This window comes from Moschus berezovskii, chromosome 1 (assembly GCF_049115385.1).
Source record: "Moschus berezovskii isolate FMDL1 chromosome 1, NW_MosBer_1.0, whole genome shotgun sequence".
Taxonomy (NCBI): Eukaryota; Metazoa; Chordata; class Mammalia; order Artiodactyla; family Moschidae; genus Moschus; species Moschus berezovskii.
In genome coordinates, this window is record NC_142460.1 from 43,471,899 (window position 1) to 43,498,622 (window position 26,724).

The following is a 26,724-nucleotide window of genomic DNA, read 5'->3' on the forward strand; positions in this document are numbered from 1 at the left end:
TGTATAATCATAAGCAATTTGATTTAGGTCATACCTGAATGGTCTAGTGGTTTTCCCTACTTTCTTCTATTTAAATCTGAATTTGACAATAAGGAGCTCATGACCTGAGCCACAGTCAGCTCCCGGTCTTGTTTTTGCTGACTGTATAGAGCTTCTCCATCTTTGGCTGCAAAGAATATAATCAATCTGATTTTGGTGTTGGCCATCTGATGACGTCCATGTGTAGAGTCTTCTCTTGTGTTGTTGGAAGAGGGTGTTTGCTATGACCAGTGCGTTCTTTTAGCAAAACTCTATGAGTCTTTGCCTTGCTTCATTTTGTACTCTAAGGTCAAATTTGCCTGTTACTCCAGGTGTTTCTTGACTTTCTCCTTTTGGATTCCAGTGCCCTATAATGAAAAGGACGTCTTTTTTGGGTGTTAGTTCTAAAACGTCTTGTAGGTCTTCATAGAACCGTTCAACTTCAGCTTCTTCAGTGTTACTGGTTGGGGCATAGGCTTAGATTACCGTGATATTGAATGGTTTGCCTTGGAAATGAACAGAGATCATTCTGTCATTTTTGAGATTGCATCCAAGCACTGCATTTCAGACTCATTTGTTGACCATGACGGCTACTCCATTTCTTCTAAGGGATTCCTGCCCATAGTAGTAGATATAATGGTCATCTGAGTTAAATTCACCCATTCTAGTCCATTTTAGTTTGCTGATTCCTAGAATGTCGACGTTCACTCTTGCCATCTCCTGTTTGACCACTTCCAATTTGCCTTGATCCATGGACCTAACGTTCCAGGTTCCTATGCAATATTGCTGTTTACAGCATCAGGCCTTGCTTCGATGTTTTCATACTTTTCACCAGTTTGAGTTTTCATTAATCTGAACTGAGGGGCTAAAAGTAATATCACCCTTATGTGCTTTGTGATAATTAAATGACATTCAATATAAAGGACTTCTTGCAGTGCTTGCCACAGTTCCTAAAAGTTAGAAAATAAATACCACATTTCCATTTAAACTTTAGACGATATTCAAAGTAGCTGATTATAGTTTTCAGAATAGTTTTAGTGCTAAAACAAAGAATATAAATATATAAAAATATAAATACTTCAATACTTTAGTAACTTTAATAATAAGTTATTTATTGTTCAGTTCAGTGTGCGAAACATTTTGGAGACAGTATGATCATTCATTCTACATACATATTCTGGGATCCATTTATCCCAACAGGTGGATTGGTGTTTTACACAGGTTTGGCCATCCAATGAATGACTGAAAAAAGAGTCTGGGATGGAACAGGAGCTACTTTAGAAGCCAGTCCCAGATGTGCTCGCATTTCATTGGCTGCATCTCAGTTCCATGATATCTACTAACAAGAGAGTTGGAAAGTTTGTGGAAGAAGATGATTCTAGATTAACATACAGCACCCTCTCTACCACCATGATGGAGATTCAATAGTACATTCCAGTGCCATAAGTGTTGGAAACCAGTTAAGATGTACACTGTACCAAGTTCCTTAAAACCATCATTCATATACCCTTCTGAGTAGGCACTATTTTAATCTCTGTTTTATGGCTGAGATGATTGTTAAGATCACACTGTAAGTTTGATAACCAAGATCAGAATCTAGATCTACTTGTTCCAGAGTAGATCTAGCATGCTAAGCCAGCATGCTCTAAAACCTCCCCTGTCAGGTATTCATTCATCATTCCTTCTTCTCCCAGGGATAATGGAATAGAAATGCTACTCCACAGTCAGACTGCAGAAGACCAAAATTTCCCCAATGATGAGTGAAAGGTTTACTTAAAAATACTGTAAAAATCTCTGGAAATATTAAAATAAAATATTTTGTATCTTTTTTGATAATTAAACATGATTCAGAACCAAAGCTGGAAAATAGACTACCAGTCTCCCTATAAATTGGAGAAGGCAATGGCAACCCACTCCAGTGTTCTTGCCTGGAGAATCCCAGGGACAGGAGAGCCCAGTGGGCTGTCGTCTATGGGGACGCACAGAGTCGGACACAACTGGAGCGACTTAGCAGCAGCAGTAGCAGCATCCCTATAAATGCTGTTCCAGCTTTGTGACAGAATGTATTTTTAATGTATGTTTTTGGTGGGAAGTAGAGAAGTGAGGAACAAAATAATAGCCAAGTAATAACTTGAATTTAAGGCTGATGTAGAGATAAGCTTCAAAGTAACCCTCAGTGTTCATCATACTATATAATATTCACTGACCCTGTCTATACCAATCAGTGCTTCAAATTGTCATGTTTGCCAGATTGCTGAAGGGAAGGATTGTAGATAAGTGGCCTTTGAAAAAATGAAAAATTAAAGAACAGAAATTTGGTGTAATAATTCTCTTATTGCTAAAAATTATTTTAAGTTAATTTTTAGTTACTCAATATATCTTAGATACAATGTAAACTTATTAAAATTGTATATTCCTACTAAGTATAAAGAACTAGTCATTGAAAATAAGATATATTAAAAGTTGAAACAAGCCAATGTGATATAAGGACCATACCACTTGTATGAAATTATCAAAAACTACAGTAGCATTTTTCAATCTTAACGATTTGATTTTTGGATCCCTTTACATTAGTATTAGTATATAATAGAAAAGCCAAAATTACTCAGAAAACAAAAATCACTTACATCTATCTTGCTTTTTAGTAAACGATTAATCAGTAGAAACTGCTTTAGAGAATTTTCATCTAAATTGAAATATTTTGATATGAAGTACTTTATATGTCATATTATACCTTCATTTGCAGGTTTGTTTCTAAATTTGGACCATGATGATATTTCCAGATATTTCACTTTAGTAAGACAATGTGTCTTACATCTCTCATTTTTTTAAGTAAAATTATATTACCTACACTCCCTGACGGAGAAGGCACTGGCGACCCACTCCAGTACTCTTGCCTGGAAAATCCCATGGACGGAGGAGTCTAGTAGGCTGCAGTCCCTGGGGTCGTGAAGAGTCGGACACGACTGAAGTGAATTAGCAGCAGCAGCAGCACACTCCCTGATGGTACTGAATAACTAAAAACACAGTGTTTGTTGTAAAAGGACTTCAAGAACTCTATAGGTGGTCAGAAGTTATTTTATCAGGCAGATATAAGATAATTTGGATATTGGAAGAAAATCAGAATCCGTCCTAAACAGATTAGTTCTTCTTTATGACAGAACCTTAGGCAGTTCAATTGGATTACATGTGCCCTTGGATTAATTCCATGATATTATTGTAAGAGACAATAAGCAACTTCTTTTGAATTTGAAAAATTCATTAGTAAATAGACTGAAAGACAACTCAGTGAGCCAATATAACTAAAAATTTGGGATCTGTAGGTATGATGAATCTTTTCCTAAATCTTTGATAATTCTTTATTCTTAAGAACAACAAAAATTCTGTTTTGGATTTAAAAAAAAACACCTTATTAGGATTACAGTTATGTGATGCTAAAATTCAATTATACAAAAAGCCCAGATTGGAGCAGATGGACTTGGAATAGTTTGGCAAAAAATCAAAGGGTTTTTCTTGGGTTCATGATGTTGTGGTGCAAAAATAGCAAAAAGTGTATTATTTAACATCACTGAAATTAGACTGTATAACTAAAATTAGCACTTGAGAGCTTTAAATAGAGATGATAAAATAAGGAGCAGAAAAAGACTATCTAGGGATAAGAAGCCTAGCCTCTCACGGTCAGAGGCCACAAAGATAGAGGGTCACCTGAAAATAATTTACAACTTTGTGAGATTGACAGTTTTGCTTATTTTAAAAACACTTTCCTAATCTAGATGAGAGGTTATCTTCCCCACCAGAGACCTACTTTTAAATGTATGGCCAAGGTTGTGATTTCATAGATTACCTATACAGAGGGAGGGGGAAATGAACAACCTCACAATGAGGTCTACTGACACTACGGAGATAAAACTGCATCAGAGATACCTTTGTGCTCAGGTGCTCAGTGGCATCCAACTCTTTGCAACCCCATGCAGTGTAGCCCATCAGGCTACTCTGTCCATGGGATTTCCCAGGCAAGAATACTGGAGTGGGTTGCCATTTCCTTCTCCAGGGATCTTCCTGACCCAGGGACTGAACCTGTGCCTCCTGCATCTCATGCACTGCCAGATGGATTCTTTACCACTGTGCCATTGTGTGTTTTCAAAATTCTAAATTTTAAGATATACATACTTAGAGAAATTATGCTTCAATATTATTTATTACTTTCTATAGTATTTTATTTAATAGCCTGGTAGGCTGCAGTCCAGTACTCTTGCCTGGAAAATCCCATGGATGGAGGAGCCTGGTGGGCTGCAGTCTGTGGGGTCGCTAAGGGTCGGACACGACTGAGCGACTTCACTTTTCACTTTCACACATTAGAGAAGGAAATGGCAGCCCACTCCAGTGTTCTTGCCTGGAGAATCCCAGGGACCAGGTAGCCTGGTGGGCTTCCATCTATGGGGTCACACAGAGTCGGACACGACTGAAGTGACTTAGCAGCAGCAGCGGCAGGTAGTGTTTGAAAGCATCACTAAAGGTTTCAATCAAGATAGAAAATGATTTTCTGAATTAATTTTAATTCTAAAACAAGATAAACTCTTTGATGACAAATGATGGTATTTGGTAGAAAATACTTTGCTTTTGTGAAATATTGTTACATTTCAGTCATTTAAATCTCATATCTCTAAAAATGGAATATTTTAAAAAACTCCATGTCATGTATTAAAAGTACTAATCATGGTTAGATACAGCGAGGCAGACTGATTACATATAGTGAAGTATGAGTGAATATTGAAAATGAATTGATTGAAACAGGATACTTAGAACATATTTCAGAAGAACAATATGCAATTTATCTTGGCTCCCTCAAATCATTTTGAAAGGAGCTGGAGTGTAATAAAAAAAATAAAAAACATAAGAGCAAATGAATCATTCTTCTCTGATCTGGATTTTTAATGCTTCACTTATTTTAATTGTTCTATGTCCTTTTATAGATAGTAACCTATACATTTCATGTAAATGTGGTGTTTCTGCATAGTATGGTAAGACAATCTTATCATACATAAAAAATTTCAAACTGAACTGATAAGGAATGGTCTTTTGGCTGTAAAAGGATTCTTCAAGTTTGGAAACAAAAGTTGATTATGTATTTCTGTTTGTTTAGTGTACCTAATCTTAATCAATCAAAGCAATTTATTAAAGTGTTACAATGTTTTTGCAATGTGGAAGATGTTTTAAAAATACTTAGAAGCATAGATTTTATAGAGATCAGGATTCAGAGGAAGATTGCCCTTTTTATTAATTCAGGTTAGATATCTAAATTTCAATGTAGAGTTTGCTCATTTGTACAATGGGAGTAATGACCACACAAGGTTCTCATAGGCCTTAAATGATTTAATGAATGTTTAAAAACTAGAACAATTCCTGGCAAGTTATAGCAAGTGCTTACCACATTGCAGTAGATATTGAAATTATGAGCATAGATCAATTTGCCCATGTATACAAACTTTCAACTATAATGAGGGCATGTTGGAAAGAGTAAAAAAAATTAGTTTGGGGTTTTTCAAATTATACCACATACTTTGGGGCTCAGAAAACAAATATTTATGGAACAAATAAACAAACAAATATGGAAAACAAATATTTAATATTTTATATCTTATACTTTGCAGATTTCCTTCACATGAGTATTTTATGGTTCTCCAGAAAAGGCAACTCAAAAATGCAATCACAAAGAACTCCATTTGATCACTTTACTTCAATTAAGGTTCATTGCAGCCTCTTACCGTCTGAGCCACCAGGAAATAACCCATAGATTTCTTTAGATGTATTAAAATATATCTTTGTCTGGCAGGCACATTTTGAGCACCTAATAATATGATTCCAAGTTTTACATAAAAGGAGCCTAGATTTCCACATACATTTCTCTATTCACCTGCTTGTTTAGAGAATAAAAAAGAGAAAAACACAATTGATATTTGGAAATATATTGAAGCCAAGTACCCATCTAAAATTCTGTATCTTAAACCTTTCAATTTGGTGGTGGGGTGCTTCACTGTTCTAAGCTATTTCTGGCTTTGTCTTAATGAAAACCTAAAATTTTTTTTTAATCTAAAAACTGCTAAAATTGAATTTCCAACATCTACTATAAAGTTTAGGTTTTAAAAATTTTCCTTTCAGAAAAACAGTGAGAAATCAGTTTCTTCCATAGACAATGCTCACTAAAAATGTGTTAAATTTAATAGAAATGTAAAAGTGAATGTTGCTTAGTCATGTCTGACTCTTTGTGACCTTATGGACTATACAGTTCTTGGAATTCTCTAGGCCAGAATACTGGAGTGGGTAGTCTTTCCCTTCACCAGGGGATCTTCCCCACCCAGGGACTGAACCCAGGTCTCCTGCACCGCAGGAGGATTCTTTACCAACTGATCCACAAGGGAAGCCGAAGAACACTGCAGTGGACTTATTTTTGTCCATATGATATTTTTGTCTGTAGAGTGTGTGAGTTTTGGTCATTATCTTGAACCATCACTTAGTATGAGATTCTTGTATCTCATATAAAAATGATCATCAGTTTTCCTTGGTCACATTTTGTATCAAATGAGATACTGACAAAGTATTCTTTTAAGTACCATTTATGAACTTACCTTCAAGAAAAATCACAATACATAGGCCCCTCTCCCCCAAATTCCTTTGCAACAGATATTATAAGATTTAGGGCAAGAGGAGAAGGGGCAACAGAGGATGAGATTGTTGGATGGCATCACTGACTCAATGAACATGAGTTTGAGCAAGCTCCAGGAGATGGTGAAGGACAGGGAAGTATGGCATGCTGCAGTCCATGGTGTCTCAGAGAGTTGGACATGATTTAGCAACTGAACAACAGACATTATTACATAACGAAAGTAGTGTATTGCAAAAAGACAAAAAGATGCCACTGGATTGAAACCAGTGGTGTGCCTTGTCACTTTCTTAGGAAAAGTATGAATGCAAAATGATGATACTTGGGGAACTCCCCTGGCAGTTCAGTGCTTAAGACATGAACTTCTACTTAGAGAGCTAGGGTTCCATTTCTGGTCAGTGAACTAAGCAAGACATAAGGCACACCCCCTCCCCAAATCATTAAGTTACTTTAAAAATGATGATGGTTAGTCCAGAATACCAAATAAATATAACCAAAGGAATGTGTCTTAAATCAACCTTTTCTTTGTATGAGGTCATTTGTCATACTCTACACAAGGACAAATTTCTGTGAGATATGAGGTAACACTTTTCTGTCCCAGAGAACATTCTCTTTCAACCTACTCTCCTGCAGCTTCCCCCACACACCTTTCTGCCTCAGAATGATTTTATAGATCACCTAAGGAAAGGCATTTGCAGATGACGAGTCTAACCAATATGAAGTTAAATCTATCTTTTGCACTCCAAATGAATACCAGGAGAAAACGGTTCCAGAGGAAATGTCCAATATCTTCCTTTCTGAGATCTATGTTAAAATTAAAGAGTTTTTAAGTCTACATGATTTGTTAATTTCTGCCTTATTATTAAGGAGACTTTACTTTCAGAATATTTTTTATTGTGTCCATGTAAGAAAATTTGACTTGGGCTTCCCTGGTGGCTCAGTGGTAATACATGCAATGCAAGAAAGGCGTGCAGGAGACAAGGATTTGATCCCTAGGTTGGGAAGATTCCCTGGAGAAGGAAATGGCAATTCACTGCAGTATTCTTGCCTGGAGAATCCCATGGACAGAGGAGCCTGGCAGGCTACTGTACATGGAGTTGCAAGAGTTGGACTTAGCAACTAAACAATAACAGAAAAGAATTTTGACTCCTTTCTGATAGAGATTGGGGATGGGTGGTAGTGGTAGTACATTATTTGGAGGAATGAAGTAGACTTTTTAATTCCTGACTTTAAATCTAGTCAGAATGTTTAAAACGAAAAATTTAAAGTTATTAATTACTTGGAAATATTAACGATAGATTAGAGAAATATTAATCCAAAGAATTTTGAGGATTCCCATGACCATATCATTTAAGTTAGACTTGGCCCTTTGGGGAAAAATAAAGCATGCTAACTTGTCTAGTTTTCCTCTCCCATCCTCCCCCCCCTTTTTTTTCATAGAGAGGTAAAAGAATAATACATTCAGAATCATTACTGTGAAAATTCAAGTGATTTAACTTCAGCACACTAATGCACTTTTTTTAAAAAAAGCAACTAAATAATGTATATCAAAAGTGTGCTGAAATTACTCTTAATGCTTCACAAGAAAAGTGGCTTGTTTTATTCTTTTGCAAGACTGTTTCATTACCATAATTTTCAAGCATGCAGAGATGCCATAAAAACTCTCCAAATTACTTGAGTGTCACTGGTCATTTTTTTTTTTTTTTTGAAACACATACTTTCACATCCATAATAGGCAAGAGAGAGCTAAACTGAGTGGCAAAACCAAAATGTACCACCAAACAAAGGCTCTTCTTCAAACTGCTTCACAAGGCCACAGACAGAGAGAATCTTTTCTAACGTTTTCCAGTAGAGGGAACTAAAGATTCACCATCCAGCTTTTAACTCGACTCGGGAACCTGCGTGAGTTCGTATAACCCGCCTTGTAATCATCCGAACAAGCATCAAACAGCTTACCAGCGAGCCTCTGATCACACGTGGGCTGGCCCACACGGCCACACCGGCGGCTCCGCAGACACTAGACCTCTTTGATCTAACGTGGCCTGCCTTAATCATTCCGGTCCTGAATGGCATTCACTTGGTGGGTTCTACCTTAATTTTCAGGATTTTCTCATTTCTGAGCTGGAATTCGGCTGTTTTTGAGCTTCGTTAGCTCAGTTGGGTTTTCAGCTTTCCCTGATAGTGTGTTTTCCGAATTTCCTTTCAGAGGTACTAGTCTCTGGATGGTGAGGACTTCGGGTACCGCTCCCGTCCCCCTGATCCCCTGTCTTCTCTTCACCCCAGGCGTTTTCTGCGGAACTCCCTAGCATCCCACCATCCCACGTCAAACTCATCTTTGAGGGGGTCATAAAGCAACTGCGTAACAAACAGAAGAGGGGATATCACCCTTCCCCCTCCCCCGGGGATTCCTCAGGGGGTCGTAGATCTTGGCTAAAACTGGTCAGGAGAGACTGGAGATTTCTGTACGACCCCCACCCGCCCCACACCCGGTTTCTTTCTTGCGCCTTTTTAACCACCGAGAGAGCACCCCCACACAACCTTTCCACTCCGAAAGGTGGTTATATTGTTACCTTTCCTTTCCTCCCTCCCACTCAGCTTCTTATTCTGCTAAAAGGTGAACGGTGAATGTTTGTGTGATTTTAACCGGTAATGAGGCTGCGCCCTAGGTCCGGGAGGATGATCTTTTTCCAGAAAGCGCGTGCATCTCCGGCAGACTGGAGGGCTGAATAATTAGGAAGCGCTTCCATGAAATCACTCACCGAGAAAATTACCTGCCCATTAAACTGGACGCGGCGAGGAGCAGGAGGCTCGAGCCCACCTCTCCCCTCCCGAGGCGGGAAGGAGCGGGGGACGGGGCGGCACAGGGAAGGGGAAGGAGTGGCCCGGTGGCCTCGGCTCCGGATTTGTTAATTTCCGTCCCGCTCGGACTCTGGGCTTTCCGGCTCCCCTGGCCCCTCTGCCCAGCGGGCGGCCGTCGCCCTGTGCCGGCGGGTGGCGGAGTGTGGAGGTGCAGGCTCGGAGCACCCCTCCTCGCCCGCGCCCCCTCCCCTCCCCCGGGCCGACTCCAAGAAGCTTTCATTCCTGGCCCTCCCGCCTCCTCGCCTTCCCTCCTCTGAGTCCTTCCACCCGCGGCAGCTGCAGGAGGAGGCGGACGCTCCGCTGCGTGGCGGCGGGAGCAGCGGAGGCCGGCCCGGGGGGCCTGGCGGCTGGACCCCTGCGGGCGGCGGGCCCGCGCGCTCGCTCCCCGGCTCTCCCGCGCCCGGACTCCCGGGCTCAGCTCCGCCGCCCGGCTCCCGGCCGCCGCCGCGCGGGCCCGCGGGCGCGGGGAGGCGGCGCCGCGGGGGGTGGCCGCAGCCCCCGCCCGGCCCCTCCCCTGCCTCGCAGCTTCCTCTGCTCTCTCCCCGCCGCCCCACCACGCAGGAGTTCGCATTCTCCACCCGACTCGTCCCGATCTCTCTGTGCCTCTCTTTTGGAAACGTGAGCGGTGGAGGGAGGCTACGAGGTGGCGGAGGAGAGGCTGGCCGAGTCGGGCCGCCTGCCAAGTGGTGCTCTGACACATCCTTATTATGGAAGTTAAGTGACAAAACTCGGGACGTGCAGCGGCTACCGAGACGGACGCCGGGGGAAAGGAAACCAGTGGGCAGGCCAATGTTCTTTTTCGGCAGCGCGCTGGCAAGTTTGTGGAACACTTTCTAGGAATTAGGTCTTTTTCCTCCCCCCGACCCCCCTTCATCTTCTTGACTTCTGAAGAAAGAACTTGGCTTTGGATTGCCATGGAGCCTGAGGAGAGAGGGTTAGACACACTCGAATAACCCCCTCCGGCTGGGCTGAATTCGTGGGAATTTAGGAAGCCAGAGTGTGGAAATCCAGCAGCCTTTGACGCGCCCTCGGTTAATTTGGATGGATCCAAACGTGCGCCCTTCAACACCTCGCCACTCTCCCCTTCTGATCTTGCCATTTGCTCTTCTCGACTTTAATTAGCATCTAGGAAGAGTCTAAACTTTGGACCTACCTCTTTTTTTGATACTTATTTTTGTACTTTTTGCTCTCTGGGATTGGTTTCTTAAGCAATCTGGATCCTTTTTAATATGTCAAAATGAGTCGGCTGATGTTTACACAACTACTGCTCTGTGGATTTTTATATGTTCGGGTTGATGGTAAGTTAAAATGCTTTTATCTTGTTCCTCACCCCCCAGAAACATTTCTCTCCGAGTCGGATGTGGGCTGTAAATAAAAATGACATTATATCTGTCGGTGCCTTTTGGCCAGGCATGGGAGCTTTGGGGGAGCAGAGGTTTTAAGTCTTTTGTTTCTAAACTGCTGCAAGTGGAACGTGTTAGGACTCACCTATTGTAATTAATTAATGAGTTGGGTAATAAATGATGGGCTCTCAGTTTTGTTAGAAAAAAGAAATATGAAAGTAAGTCTCTTTAACCAGTCTAATAGCATGGGGCTTGCTCTCCCTTTGGGGTTGGTTTGTTCTTCTATCTGAACTTTGGTTTAGAGATTCTTAGTAAGTCATAGACACCCCGTGAAGGTTCAGTGGGTTAGGAATTTGAGACACAGGTAACTCGAATCAGTGTATCACCTGTGTGTTGGTGAGTGTTCCCCTAGGGGGATAGCAGAATGAAGATTTAGATCATAGGGAGAAAACTGTCAAAAGTAAGACTGGGCGAGGCTCCAGGAAGGGGGAAGCAGAAGCTGTGGGCTGGCCCTGGGGCTCAGAACACTCAAATCAGTCCCCAGTGGCAAACACAATGGGGATCTCAAACAGGTACTCTAGGTGTCTCCCTCTAGGTTGAGTCAGTCTGTCGAGCAGACAGCTTTCTCTCTCTGCCTCTCCTGTCTTTTGTTCGGATTTGGTTTCCTGGGATAGTTTCACAGGATGTCAGTTTCCTGTGGGAGGATTGCAAAATCCTTTTTTTTGTAGCTCTTGTGAATGATGAGTGGAAGTAATCATTAAGGCGCTTTTTCTGTTTGTTCCAAAGGAGAATGTCAGAAGAACATTTGGTAGTCACCTTCTAGCGACTTTAATTTTCACTTCGCTGGACAGAATTGGTCTCAAAGAGATTAGAGCATGGTATTTTTTGCCTGCCTTTGTGGATTGTCATACTTTAGATTTTTAATGACTGTACGTATAAAAATTCTGAGGTGTATTGGCCCAGATACTTGAGCCATCATAGTAGCTTGTTGCTGCATCAACTTTCTTCCAGAATTTGCATTGTGGACGAAGTCATTATTTGGAACACTGCCTATTTTTGCTCGCCTGTAGAAGCTAACTTTGTTCCTGGCAGCTGCTGCTGCTGTCCAGAGCGCGATGTATCAGACTCAAAAAGGAAACCTTTCTGTAAACATAAGGCAATACAGATGAGCTTGCCTACTGTCAAGTGGCTGTTTTCTATCCTGGACTACAGGAGTACCTATGCCCCCCAGCGATAGTAGGCAAGGCATTCATGTGGACACACTGCTTTTTTTTTTTTTTCTTTTTTCCTTTTTAAGTTGTAGCTGCATAGGAATTAATCACTTTGGATTATACCATGATAATATCTATAATCATATCTAACCATTCACCAGACATTTTCTTCAATACATTTACCTTAGTAGTATATTTACATGACCAGAACAAAAAGGTTTACGGAATTGTCCCAGGTGTCTTGATTATCATCATAAGAAGACTTTGGTATAACTTTTTGGATAATATATCCTCAAAAGCCTGAATTTGTATATTTCAATACCAGAAATATATGTGTAAACTATATATTAGACTACAGAATTATCAATTTTTTTTTTTGTTTTGGAGTCATTGTGTAGCTAGGAGGAATACAATTAAATTGCTCAGTGGAAGTGACAGGGAATCCGAAGAGCTTGGTGTTACAGAATGTAATTCATGTACAGGGGTGTTTGGAGATATATGAAACAAATGCAATTAACCAGTTTGCTGGAACAGCAGTAGCAAGACATCATTTCTCCCCTCCTTGCCCTCCCTACTGCCCTAGCCCCCACCCTATTCCTCTGTCCCTTATTTCCTTCCTTCTTTCCCCCACCCTGTCCCTCCAGCCCCATACATATACCTAGGACCTTTGTTCTGACTTAATAATATAGATTACAGGGGTAGTTTGTGTTTGGGCCATAATTGTGCAGCAAAATTCATGGTAAAGTAGTGAAAAATGCCCAGGGTGGAAGAATTGAAAAGGTAATAGTAAATTGTTGTGTGTGTGAAACTAGTTTTTCTATTTAGCATCTACTATGTCCAAAGCAGTGGAAACTGTGGACACTTATTGAATTAGTACGTAAGTGATACATTTGACATTGGATTGCCTTTGATTTACTCTTGAATGATGACAGCCCCTCCATGGGGATTGTTGAAAATTTGGGATGTAGGCAACAGTGCCCTCTAGGCTGTTTCAGCACACTGGGATTGCATGTTCACATGTATAATGAGGGAGTTGGTTTGTAGGATCTCTGAGCTTTCTGACTTTTCCAGGGCTCGATGATTTCTGTTTACTTATTATCCTTCTTAGAAGCATGTGCTTATTCTCCCCATGAATTTCAAATTTAGAGAAGCTTGTACCATTTCAAAGATATACTGACTTTCCTTGTGGTAGACACAGAAATTAATTTTATTCAGTGACAAATGATACATAGATTTGCATTGAAATTTGCTTGGTGGGTTATTTATATGTGCATTTTTATGGTATATGAAAAATGTTAGACTTTTGCATCCTCATGGAAGTTATGTGCAAATATTATGATTTTTTCGTATCTTATGTCTGTAGGAACCCACAGAGAATAAAAATTAAGTTAGTGGAGAACTACAGACAAACTTTTATATTGGGACATAAATAAAGACTGTCATTCAATACAGATTAATTATCCAGCTGCAGATTTTTCTTTTGTGGTTATGTATGTGAATATGTATTGAGTTTAGTCTTTGTTCTCCAGATTTTCTGTATTTTTAAATACAGAAATATGGTTTTGTAATCGTTTACAGGGAACTAATAGGAACCATCACGAGACTGTTTGATTATATCCATATTTCATGCATTGTGTCAATTTGATAATTTTTGAGAACTGGTAAAAATTATGTTTTTAAAATAAAAATAGTTTCTTGTCCCTAACTATTCTAAAATGAAAATGGCACATGTGATATTTGGGGAGATAAAGATGATCTGTGTGCGTCGTGCAGATGTATAATCTCATATAGGTTTATGCATTTTGCTAAAGTGCTTTTTTCAGTAATGGGCTCATTATCCTAGCCATATGTAGTCCATTTCAGTACTTAAATTGCCTATAAGTAACCTGAAATTTCTTCGCGCAACTATGCACTAATATCACGTTTAAATTGGCTTTGTTTGAATAACCTTTGATTCTAGACAACATGTGGACCATAAACCAAAAGCGTTTCTTAAAACATGAAAAAAAGAGTATCTCAAAGGAAAAAAGATCATGATTATACAAAAAGAGCAATTCTAGCCATGACATCCTTGAGCTACCTGTATAAAACAGCATCCTTTTAATAAAAATATGGGTGTCCAAGGACATTGCTTCCATTTGGGTACATATATAGTAATGAAAGGAGCGTCTATATGTAGCTTCTTCATGTCTGACTCTTTGTGTCCAGTTGACATCTGCTTCCAACAGTTCCTGCAGTCTATAAGAGATACTTATTTACTTCCTTTGTGCAATTTGGTTTATGAAGAGTTAGAAGAAAACATTTTCTTTTACTTCTTCTCCTAGTTCTCCTCTATCTCTTGCTCCTCCTGTTTCCCTCCATCATTTCCTCCTCCTCCATTTCTTCCTTCCCCGCCTCCTTCTTCTTTTTGGGACCCAGTGGAAGGAATCATAGAAACATTTGAAGAGTGAGGAAAATAGGTGATAGTGTTTCTTGGATAACAGTTTAGAAAATCTGCATTTAAAGGAGATGATGTTAATAATATTTTAACTTTGGACATACCCAGTTGGGACCTTGACATCAGTTTTATTTTACCGTCCTGTCTAGCTTTATGCAAACTTATGTAGTTCTTTTTCCAGTTTTGGCAGACAGAAGTCTACAGATGTGAGTTCAACCAGAAAGTTATAGAGTGCTATTTTATATATTTGTCTTCAAAGAGGAGTGTTGTTATGTTTCTTACAGTGTTTCCAGATATAGACTTATCAACCTAAATCAAATACATTGATATTGATAATGATTTTCTTCTTTTAAATTATTGAATAAAGCATAAATGGCTGATGATAAAATATTTTAAGGGGAAATTTCCATAAACTCTTACAATGTTTCAGCATAGTAGAAATCTTAATATAGTATCTAAAGTGTATTGTGTGTATGCTTATGGGTGCATGCTCAGTCATGTCTGACTCTTTGTGACCCCACGGACTGGAGCCCAGCAGGATCGTCTCTCCATGGAATTTTCCAGGCAAGAATACTGGAGTGGGTTGTCATTTCCCACTCCAAGGGATCTTCCTTATGCAGGGATTGAACCTGCATCTCCTTCATTCATAAGAATCCATCTGCAGTGGATTCTTAACCACTGCACCACCTTGGAAGCCAGAAGTGTAGCATATTCAACCCCCCAAACCTGTCTTAAACTCAAAACAATATTGGCATAATCTAGATTTCAATCCTTAGTGTTTTCTTATTTTGCTCTGTTTGCACCTAGTACTTAATATCTTTCATTTGGTCACAGGTTTTAAATCCTTCATGCTGATACTTCTCAAATTGCCCTTATCATGTGTGGGAAGAATATTAGTTCCATGAGACTAGAACGTGGCTCTTCTATATATCTTTGTATCTCCAGTGTCAATATATTACTTGACATATCCAGCTGACCACATGACATCTTTGCTTGGTATTTAATAAGAATATATCAAACTCGAACGGTAACTAGTTTGTTGGCCTGATCACTTCCCAGTGTATACAAATAGCAAATCATTGTATTGTACACCTGAAACTAATATAATGGGATACAGCGATTATACCTCAATAAAATAATTAAAAAAATGAATATATCAAACTCAAGCCCAGGATAGAATTTACTCCTCTTTCCAGTCATCTCCAGCTCAGTAAATGGCATCACCATTCATTGAAGTTTTCGTGATCCAAAACTAGAAATCATTTTTGATTTGTTCTCATAGCCCATATCCGACTTATAACCCCCTTGGAATATATACCCTGATACCTACAACTTTATGTGTGTATTTGTGATTTTTCTCCAACATTTTGACATAAGCATTTTCAAACATATAACAAAGCTGAAAGATGGTACAGTGAACACTTACATTCCCACCTAGAGTCTACCACTATTTTGCTGTGCTTGGTTGCCACCTATTTCTCCATTCCTGTATGCATCCATTAATTCACCTTACTGTTTTGATTGCATTTTCAAATGAGTAGATTCCGAATGTTTCTTACTAATTCAACTACCACCATCCTGGTCAAAACCTGGACTGTTGGGGTAGCCTGATAAAGGCCGTCCTGCCTCCATGCCTGTTCTTCTTATCCCCACACCTCTCCCCTATGCGGTTAGTTCTTCACCTGCTAGCCACAGAGACCTTTTAAAAGCATGTAGATAAGATGATGGCCGTTCGTGCTCAGAAGCTTTTAATGGCTTCCACTGAGAACTCTTTACAATAGTATATCGGACCGTTCAAACTCAGTCCCCGCCCTGCCTCTCTGACCTCCTCTTTTCACACTCTCTGCTGGAACCTAGCTTTAGACTTGTGTTTTTGGCGTTTTATTCCTGACTTAGGGCTTTTGCGTTTGTTCTTTCTTCTGCCTGAAATCTGCTTCCTTAGATCTTTGCATGAATGAGTCTTTCAGTTGATTTAATGAATCCCTATCCTATATCAGGTTTCCCTGGTGGCTCAGATGGTAAAGAATCTGCCTGCAGTGCAGGAGACCTGGGTTCCATCCCTGTGTCAGGAATATCCCCTGTAGAAGGTATGGTACCCACCCCAGTATTTTTGCCTGAAGAAATTCATGAATAGAGGAGCCCGATGGGCTACAATCCATGGGGTTGCAAAGAGTCTGACACGACTGAGCGACTAACAGTTTCACTTTACACTCTATCTAATATCACCTCTTCATGTATGTACAATGGACTACCTTATCTAAAATTGCTTCCCTTAAAACACTATTGGGCTACCCTCTTGGTGCTGCTGCTGCTAAGTCGCTTCAGTCGTGTCCAACTCTGTGCGACCCCATAGACGGCAGCCCACCAGGCTCCCCGTCCCTGGGATTCTCCAGGCAAGAACACTGGAGTGGGTTGCTATTTCCTTCTCCAATGCATGAAAGGGAAAAGTGAAAGTCAAGTCGCGCAGTCCTGTCCGACTCTTAGCGACCCCATGGATTGCAGCCTACCAGGCTCCTCCGTCCATGGGATTTTCCAGGCAAGAGTACTGGAGTGGGGTGCCATTGCCTTCTCCAGGGCTACCCTCTTACCTATCTTAATTGCATTCTTAGCTCTTATCACATCCTTAAAGTGTGTGTATGTATGTGTGTGTGTATGTATGTCTCTGCATGCTCGCACATGCATTTGTATAAACAACCTTGAAGGGACCTACATTTTGCCATACTTGCAAGCTAAGAAGTTAGACTGCTACAACTTTATGAATGCAGGCAAAGCGCATGAATATCCTGAGACTCAGATGGTGGCTTTTGTTAGTCACACCACACAAAGCGGCATGACTTCATGTTTGTATAGATTTACCTTTCCCTTGAAAACCCTTAGTCACAATGCCATGGGGCCCAGGTAGATGATGCACACAAAATGGATTGGCCCCACAGCTGAGGAACTCTGAACATGGAAACCAGAATATTTTAGAATGGGCCATAAGGAAATCTGCCTAACTTTTGGCCTGGAGGGAAGCTTTGTCATGACTATATTAGTAAACAAAGCTGCTTTCTGTTCTCAAGGGAGATCACCTACATTTTAGAAGATTTTTGCTGTATGCATATGTTAGTGTGTTTAGTGTCTGCTGCTTCCACTGAGCTTCTAGGGCATGGACTTAGCTTTGTCTCTTATCTTTGCCTGTGTTCCTACTTTACCTGGAGCACAAGATGACACATAGTAGATTCAGTTATTTGTTGAATCAATGAAAAGGTGCTTATGGAGTGGTTTTGAAATGTTTATTTTCATGCCCTAGCCAACACATGAAATATTTACCATTTGAACTAAGTTAATTTATTTATTTGGGGGTGTGTATTTCTATGTATCTCTCTCTGTCTCTCTGGAGACAGAGGTATCAAACATGCATATTTTGACATTAATGGCATCGTGATTTCGGATAAAATGTAATATTCCACTTTTTACCTGACAGGATATATAGAATTTACAGTTTTCTTTGATTCTCTACCATGGTGGCTTACATGGCCACTCCGAATCCCCAAACTAACCCTGCTGTTTGTTTTAGCACCCTGTTGAGTCGTCATGTGTATATTTTGACAAGGCACTCCTTCAAATGATTCTAATGTTTCTATTAGGACCACACACACTGTTACCTGACCAAGGAATGTTGACTGATTTTGATGATATCTGGCCCAGAAATTGAGACTTCTTCATATTTAGGTCAACTTTTTATTAAGCATTAGCAACAACAACAACAAAAGATTAGTTCAGGGATAGAATTCAAAAGAATACTCCAATTATATAGCTCTCAAATTGATAAAGAAGAGGAAGATTAAAATATGTGCAGCAATTAGTTATCTTGCCCTGCCTACTGTTGTAATTATCCTGCTAGAGCCTTGTTTACCATCACTAATACTACAGTGAGATAAACTGGGTTGCTATTTTCTTCTCCAGGGGAACTTCCTGACCCAAAGGTCTACAATCGAACTTTGGAACTTTTTTGTTATCCAAGAAAAGAAGTTATGTACCCTGCTTCTTATCTACCATCCCTCCCCCAGCCCTAGGAAGAAATTAGTCTACTTTCTGTCTTTATAGTTAGTTCAATCTCTCAGTCGTGTCCGACTCTTTGGACCCCATGAATCACAGCACGCCAGGCCTCCCTGTCCGTCACCAACTCCAGGAGTTTACCCAAACTCACATCCATCGAGTCGGTGATGCCATCCAACCATCTCATCCTCTGTTGTCCCCTTCTCCTACTGCCCCCAGTCCCTCCCAGCATCAGAGTCTTTTCCAGTGAGTCAGCTCATCACATGAGGTGGCCAAAGTATTGGAATTTCAGCTTGCATCAGTCCTTCCAATGAACACCCAGGACTGATCTCCTTTAGAATGGACTGGTTGGATCTCCGTGCAGTCCAAGGGACTCTCAAGAGTCTTCTCCAGCACCACAGTTGAAAAGCATCAATTCTTCGGTGATCAGTTTTCTTCACAGTCCAACTCTCACATCCATACATGACCATGGGAAAAACCATAGCCTTGACCAGACGGACCTTTGTTGGCAAATGATAGGATACTGAGTGAGGAATTCCCCAGGTTGGTAGGTGCCCAGTATGCTACTGGAGATCGGTGGAGAAATAACTCCAGAAAGAATGAAGGGATGGAGCCAAAGCAAAAACAATATCCAGTTGTGGATGTGACTGGTAATAGAAGCAAGGTCTGATGCTATAAGGAGCAATACTGCATAGGAACCTGGAATGTTAGGTCCATGAATGAAGGCAAATTGGAAGTGGTCAAACAGGAAATGGGAAGAGTGAACATAGACATTCTAGGAATCAGCGAACTAAAATGGACTGGAATAGGTGAATTTAACTCAGATGACCATTACATCTACTACTGTGGGCAGGAATCCCTTAGAAGAAATGGAGTAGCCATCATGGTCAACAAAAGAGGCCAAAATGCAGTACTTGGATGCAATCTCAAAAACGACAGAATGATCTCTGTTCGTTTCCAAGGCAAACCGTTCAATATTACAGTAATCCACGCCTATTCCCCAACCAGTAACGCTGAAGAAGCCGAAGTTGAACAGTTCTATGAAGACCTACAAGACCTTTTAGAACTAACACCCAAAAAAGATGTCCTTTTCATTATAGGGGTCTGGAATGCAAAAGGAGGAAGTCAAGAAACAGCTGGAGTAACAGGCAAATTTGGCCTTGGAGTACAGAATGAAGCAGGGCAAAGGCTAATAGAGTTTTGCCAAGAGAACGCACTGATCATAGCAAACACCCTCTTCCAACAACACAAGAGAAGACTCTACACATGGACATCACCAGATGGTCAACACCAAAATCAGATTGATTATATTCTTTGCAGCCAAACATGGCGAAGCTCTATACAGTCAGCAAAAACAGGAGCTGACTGTGGCTCAGATCATGAACTCCTTATTGCCAAATTCAGACGTAAATTGAAGAAAGTAGGGAAAACCACTAGACCATTCTGTCTCTATAGATTGTTTATTTGGGGAATTACGTGTAAATTGAATTATATAATATAGGATCTTTTGTGACTTGTTACTTTCCCTTCATCTCATGTTTTCAAGGGTCATCTATGGTGTATATCAGGACTTCATTCTTTTTTATTGCTGAATCATATTCCATATCCTTTTTCTTTTGAATTATTAGTTCATGGACATTGGTCATTTCCACTTTGGTGATAAAGATTTGTTATAAAGATTGTTGTTGTGAACAATTGTGTATTAATTTTTGTGTGCACACATGCTTTTATTTCACTTGCGTGTATACCTGGAGTGGAATTGCTGGGTCATGTGAAAATTCTGTCTGACCTTTTGAGGAGCTGCAGGACTGTTTTCCACTGCAGCTATATGATTTTATGTTGCCACTGGCCATGTATGAGGTACATATATTCTTTTAATTCACTCAAAGAAAATGTTGAATGACCTTTACAACTTAGATGTGAGGTTTGTAGTGAAACAATTTTATATGATAATATGCTTTAAATTCCCAATAGTCCTAGTTTCTAATCCCTTCAGTGATTGCCCTCTGTTGCCCTGTAAATTTTTACAAGTGAAATTAACCCAAACTGAACTTGTCACTTTTAGCAGGGACTTCAGCAATACTAAATGTAAATCACAGTATGATGACATCTCAAAGCTAGATGAAGTTTTTGCAGTTATGCGCTACAACTCTTTCATTGGATGGAGAGCTAAAGCTCAGAGTTTTTATGTACTTTGTCACAGGGCTATTGTTGCTTAGTGGTAAAGCTGAAGCTAGAGTCCAGGGATGTCTTTTTATCACTGTACCATACTTTTCTTGAAAGATTCTTTCCGGCTTCTCAACCCTGTAATTCCTTAACAAGAGTTCCAGGGTCTTCTAAGTGAAAATGACCGGCTGTTTTCTAAACATGTCAACAAGGGAGTTAGCTTAAGATACCTTGAGGTTTTTCATTTGATTCAGCACGTGCTTTTTTAGCACCTATTTATAAACAAAGCCTCTTACTGAGGACATTGTGAGGAGCATAATGAAGTTAAGTAGTTCCCACCTTCAAGGAGATAACTCTTGAGTAGAGAGGGTAAAAAATATTCAAGTTGTTAAAACAAAAGTAGTATCTGGTAATTGGGGGCTGGAAACAGTTGAAGAAACACACAGCATAGTCTGGGAACCCAGAGAAAGAATAGATGATTTCCAGCTGTGGGAGGGGTCCACCCCAAACGGGTCCCTTCACATGGGTTTTAGAGAGATGCTGCTGCTGCTGCTAAGTCACTTCAGTCATGTCTGACTCTGTGTGACCCCATAGACGGCAGCCCACCAGGCTCCCCCGTCCCTGGGATTCTCCAGGCAAGAACACTGGAGTGGGTTGCCATTTCCTTCTCCAATGTGTGAAAGTGAAAAGTGACAGTGAAGTCGCTCAGTCGTGTCTGACTTGTAGTGACCCTGTGGACTGCAGCCTACCAGGCTCCTCCGTCCATGGGATTTTCTAGGCAAGAGTACTGGAGTGGCTTGCCATTAGTGGAGTTTTAATAGATGGAAAGATTGAAAATTGCATTCCAACAAAAGAAATATCAGAAGGAATGGCATGGAGATGACAAAGGTGTTCTAGGGCAAAGGCATGGAGTCTAGTTTAAGTGTAACACAGTTTGTAGAGGGTGAGAGGTTAGATAGCATCACTGACTCAATGAATATGAATTTGAGCAAACTCTGTGAGTGAGTGAGGGACAGAGGAGCCTGCTGTGCTGCAGTCAATGGGGTTGCAAAGAGTCGGGCACGACTTAGCAAGTGAACAAAGTTTCTCCAGAAGCGAGGGAGTCTAACATGATTACTGAAATACAGTCGACAAACACTAGTGATTTACAGCCAATAATTTAACCATTTTCAGTGTCCTTATCTTTAAAATTGGCATGGTAAAATTGTCTTCTCAAACAGTTGATATAAGGAATAGATGAATACACACACACACACACACACACACATGTATATGGAACATATATAGGTATATACATGTTATATATGAAGTTAGATGTGTATTTATGTATATATCTGTATGTTACATATATATTATATATAAGAATTATATTAAAAGTTTTTTGAACAGTGCCTATTAATTAATAAACACCAATTAAGTGTTACTTGTTATTTTTATTAGTAGTAGTATTTTTATTCTGTTGTTATTTTCTTCCTAGTATGGAGCAGAAGTAAATTTACAAGGATCGTTTCTATCAGGCTAATTATGAACTATATTTGAGATGTGTTTCACAATGATTTTAATATAACTTCAAGAATTAGTCTTTAGGTGACTGAATAAAAACTCTACTTGCCTCTTAAGGGTACTCATCTGGGTCCACACCTATGCATCTGTGACAAACGTGCTATGACATGTGTGTTTCCATTGCATCATGTGCTGATCATAGAGCAAATAGGATTCCCGAGTGAGTGGTATTATGAATGAGAGGAATAAACAAGAGAGGCATGCTACAAATAGCAATTTGTAACAAGCAGAACAAGCTTATAGAACCCTGCATTTTGGTTCATGTTGACTGATTTATGTTTTATTCAGAATAATTGTCCCTTGGTGCTTTTAATATAAAGTACCATGAAAATAAATATTGTAGAAGACAAAGCTTACTGGGTTTGAAGTAAACATTCCCAGTACAGATTTTTTTTTTTTTTAAATTAACCTTAAGTCTCCACTAAACATTTGATTTCCTAAGTAGCCCAGTCATCCTTTTTCATCCAATATAGCCATCATTGATCTTGATATTTTTTATAATTATTCATTAATTAGATTCACATATTGAGCGGTTCTATAAATTAAGGATAACCTGAACAAAGCAACATCATTGCTGTTGCGGAAGGGATACACCAGGGGTGTCTGGAAGCTGTGTACTCCAGTGTAAACATTACTACTCATTAATCGAATGACTTTAGATTCCTATAGAAATAGTATTTGGGTACTCTCCAGTGTCTGACTTAGTCTTATTTTGTTATTGCAAATCATTTAATTAAATGCTCTATCACTTGCATTATATTTGAGTATGATTTAAGGGGAAAATTTAGCCTGGAAAAAAGTTATACCGAGTCATAAATGTCCAACTTTGAAAAGAATCACGACCTGTTGTTCAGTCTGCATTGGGCTGTATTTTGATGTGGGCTTAATGATGGTAATATAGCTGATAGTCCATGATGGTCCAAATACACTAGTCTTAGAATTCACGTCTACTTTCGTTCATTAATGACCAGAGTTACTGTTTCTTTATGAATAAATGGGATTAAAAATTTAAATACTAAAAAATAAAATAGTCTTAAACCAGTGAACTTATTGCTTTCCAGGCACTGTAACATGAACCATCTGTGGCAGGGCAGTTTTAGCTCAGGTGGAGAGAGTTTATTTAGCTCACTGCTTTTTAATTTCTGTTGTAGGACTGATGTGGGATCTCTTCCCCTAGTTTTTGGTCCCAAGCCTTTTTAGAAATGAGCTGGAGAACATGGAATATAACTCAACACTATTTACACTGCTTTTCAAGTTTAAACTTGAAAAACCAGGAAGCCATTTGGAATTTAAAGAATTTGTCTGAAACTTGTACAACAGTTATAACCAATTACAGTGTTTCTGCTGCTGCTGCTAAGTCGCTTCAGTCGTGTCCGACTCTGTGCGACCCCATAGAGGGAAGCCCACCAGGCTCCCCCGTCCCTGGGATTCTCCAGGCAAGAACACTGGAGTGGGTTGCCATTTCCTTCTCCAATGCATGAAAGTGAAAGTGAAGTCGCGCAGTCGTGTCCGACTCTTAGCGACCCCATGGACTGCAGCCTACCAGGCTCCTCCCTCCATGGGATTTTCCAGGCAAGAGTACTGGAGTGGGTTGCCGTTGTTGCCTCTCCGACAGTGTTCCTAAGTATGATCAAAAAAGCAAGAACTTTTGACTTTCAATAGATTATGTCAAGGTTCTCTATAAAGAAAAGGTTATAAGTTTTCTAAATCAATGTTATAGCCATGCTTTAACAGTATGTAGTTCCAAATACTGGTGAATGCTGGAATACGGTACACTAATTTGTTAAGGTACATCTGATAATTATAAAACATAGTTTCCAGGGTTACAGCAAATTGAGCGAAGTCAGGATAAACCTAGCAATAAGCATTCTATATTCTGTTTTGTGCCTCTGTCATCTCCTGCATTGGCAGGCAGGTTCTTTACCACTAGCACCACCTGGGAAGCCCCTTTTATTTTAAAGTGAGCTTTAATGTATTGTCAAATAATAGTTACAGTTATTGAAAGCTGAGTTAACTTATGTTAAAACTGTAGTCAGCATTTCAGCTTCCCCAACCTTAAATATGCAGTAACTTGTCTATTCTAAAACACTTTTGCACGTCAGCAACTAAAGCATCAAGCCATCACCCAAATGCCAATTATGGGAATACTTCTCTAAAGGGATCATTGATGAGAGGAGATAGTGAATAAGAAGAATGTAACCGTTCCAAAAAAAGTGCCCAATAACTTAACATTTCTTCTCATTTTTTACATTCAAAATGGACTGTGAAGCACTGGAACATTGCATTTGATGTTAGTTTAAGAATAATTCTTCTTAGATGCAATGATAATCTCAGTAGTTAAAAACTAACAGTGAAAAAGTTTGTCCATGGTACCTGAGTCCTGTACTCACAAATCTTCAAGCTGTCATTCAGTTGAGGTTTGCAGCCTTTTTTTCTTTTCACAGATGCTATTTAGTAACCTTACCAGAGAAAAAGTGCTAAATTCAACTGAAGAGTTCCTTACTGGCTATCTTGAAAACACATAGATGATTTTGTAGCTAAGTATGTTTTTGAGTGTTTCAACCTGCTTTTGTGATTTGAAAGCCTGGATAATATCAACTTGTAACACAAAATGAAAGAAAAAAGAATGGGTAAAATATGTATAACATGTGGGTACAGATTTTGGGCAAAGATGGCTCTTAATTCCCACACCCCATACACACATGGCTGTAAGATATGAATAAACTTCATGGTTGTTAGTTTGTTGCCTGCCCTCTACTCACAGTCCAACAGACAATTTTTTATTTTATGAAGAATATTTCCTGGGCTATGAATTATTATTGTATTTTTCTGTTAAGCTGTAACACTAAGTGTTCATTAGTTGGATCTTACAAACTTATCCAGATTTTTGAGCTGCTCCATAAAATCATCTCATCACATTAAATTCAAGTTCCAAGTTTGTTTAACTTTTCAGACAGTGGTTTTTATCCTTTTAGACAGCAGCTAACCATGGCTTGTGAATAAGACTAGGCAATTGCTTTTATAGTCTTTCTCAAGATGAAATTCTAAGGTTTCTGAACTTGGCATGCTATAGGGGTGACTTTTGCATTGGAAATAGTCCAAGAGGTGCAGATATACCTGGGAGAGGCGGTCTCTATGAACAATAAGGGATGAGTGGGTGTTGGAAAAGTGAAAACCAGAACATTTGAATGAAATGAATTGGACCAGCGTCGGAAACTCTACTATATAGCAAGTGAACAAGCTGATATTTAGTTCTGTGGATTGTTAACATTCACATAAAACAGAATCATTTAACATTTACTGAATCCTGTTTGATAATCAATTTGGGATCAGATGCAAAAGAACATGTGTCTGGCTTTGTATGACCCCAGATTCTTCCGTTTTCCCTTTGAGCAGATGACATGCCTTCTTTGCTGACTGATATTGGTTGCTAGGAGAAGTGCACTGGTCTGGTCCCCTCTTATCCAGCAGTAAAACTAAAGAGTGTATTGAGTAAGAGAAAGAGAGGCGGAACACGGTACAGGCCATGAATCATGACTTGTCTCCAATATGTCCACTTTGCTCCCATTTTTTTTCCCTTTAAAACTTTTGTTTTTACCAGTGATGCTTTCTTTCAGCTGCTATCTATAATCCTTTTGGAGCCTGAGGGAAAAAGGGCTGCTAAAGGGAGGCTGTCTGCTAAGAGTCCACTCAGAGGCATAATAAAAGCCTTGAGAGTTATTCATGGGGCCACATTAGTGAGAATGCCCTGCCCAGTGAATAGCATCAGTCAGCTGCTTTTGAAATCGAGTGATTAATACCTTCTGTTTTTAATGGGGGGAAAAGGCAGACAAGAAAGGTCTTCATACTACTTTGGCTCTTTTGCAAATTAGATCTTACACATTGTCAATGCTTTTGAAAAAGAAGTTGCTAAATTTTCAATACCTGCAGTAGTCTTTAAAAGAAATAGTGTTTCATGAACTGTTAATTGTGGCTACTCTTAGATACAACTGAAATGGTAAAATGTCCCAAATGAACAATTATATATATTAAAAAAAAAAGCAGGTAGCCATTCTTACATTTTGGCAATGTTTTGTGATGACCATCAAACTAAAAACATGATGTTAAGTGAGCATATTCAAAATGTTGTCTATGCTGATCCTATTTCACAGCATCCAGATCACATTTTTGTTTGTTTGATAAAGAAACTAATTACAGTGCTCTTGAGATTTCACAGAAACATCTAATGAGAAGGTGTGAAGGGTGGCAGGTGTTTGTTTCCCATGAGCACTTGGATATAGGGATAGTATGTGATTTACAAAGAAGTTGTTATATATATATATATATGTTTATATCTATAGGCTAGATTAGCATAAGGGATTTGGGATGTTGCCACTATAATCCATTCCTGTTACCTCTCTTTAAATCTTTTGATTGTGTTGGGTA

The 26,724-nt window shown here is 39.6% G+C and overlaps 1 protein-coding gene across 5 annotated transcripts in view; it reads left to right on the plus strand.

The window, feature by feature from the left end:
- Positions 1-10,107: 10,107 nt before the first annotated feature.
- The window catches only part of ROBO2 (roundabout guidance receptor 2), a 699,021-nt gene continuing 682,404 nt past the window's right edge, over positions 10,108-26,724 (plus strand). For all 5 annotated transcript variants that reach the window (XM_055424356.2, XM_088836149.1, XM_088836153.1 and 2 more), the window contains exon 1: positions 10,108-10,836. In XM_055424356.2, coding sequence (XP_055280331.2) covers positions 10,776-10,836 — 61 coding nt within the window. In that variant the 5' untranslated portion in view covers positions 10,108-10,775. The remainder of the gene's footprint in view (positions 10,837-26,724) is intronic.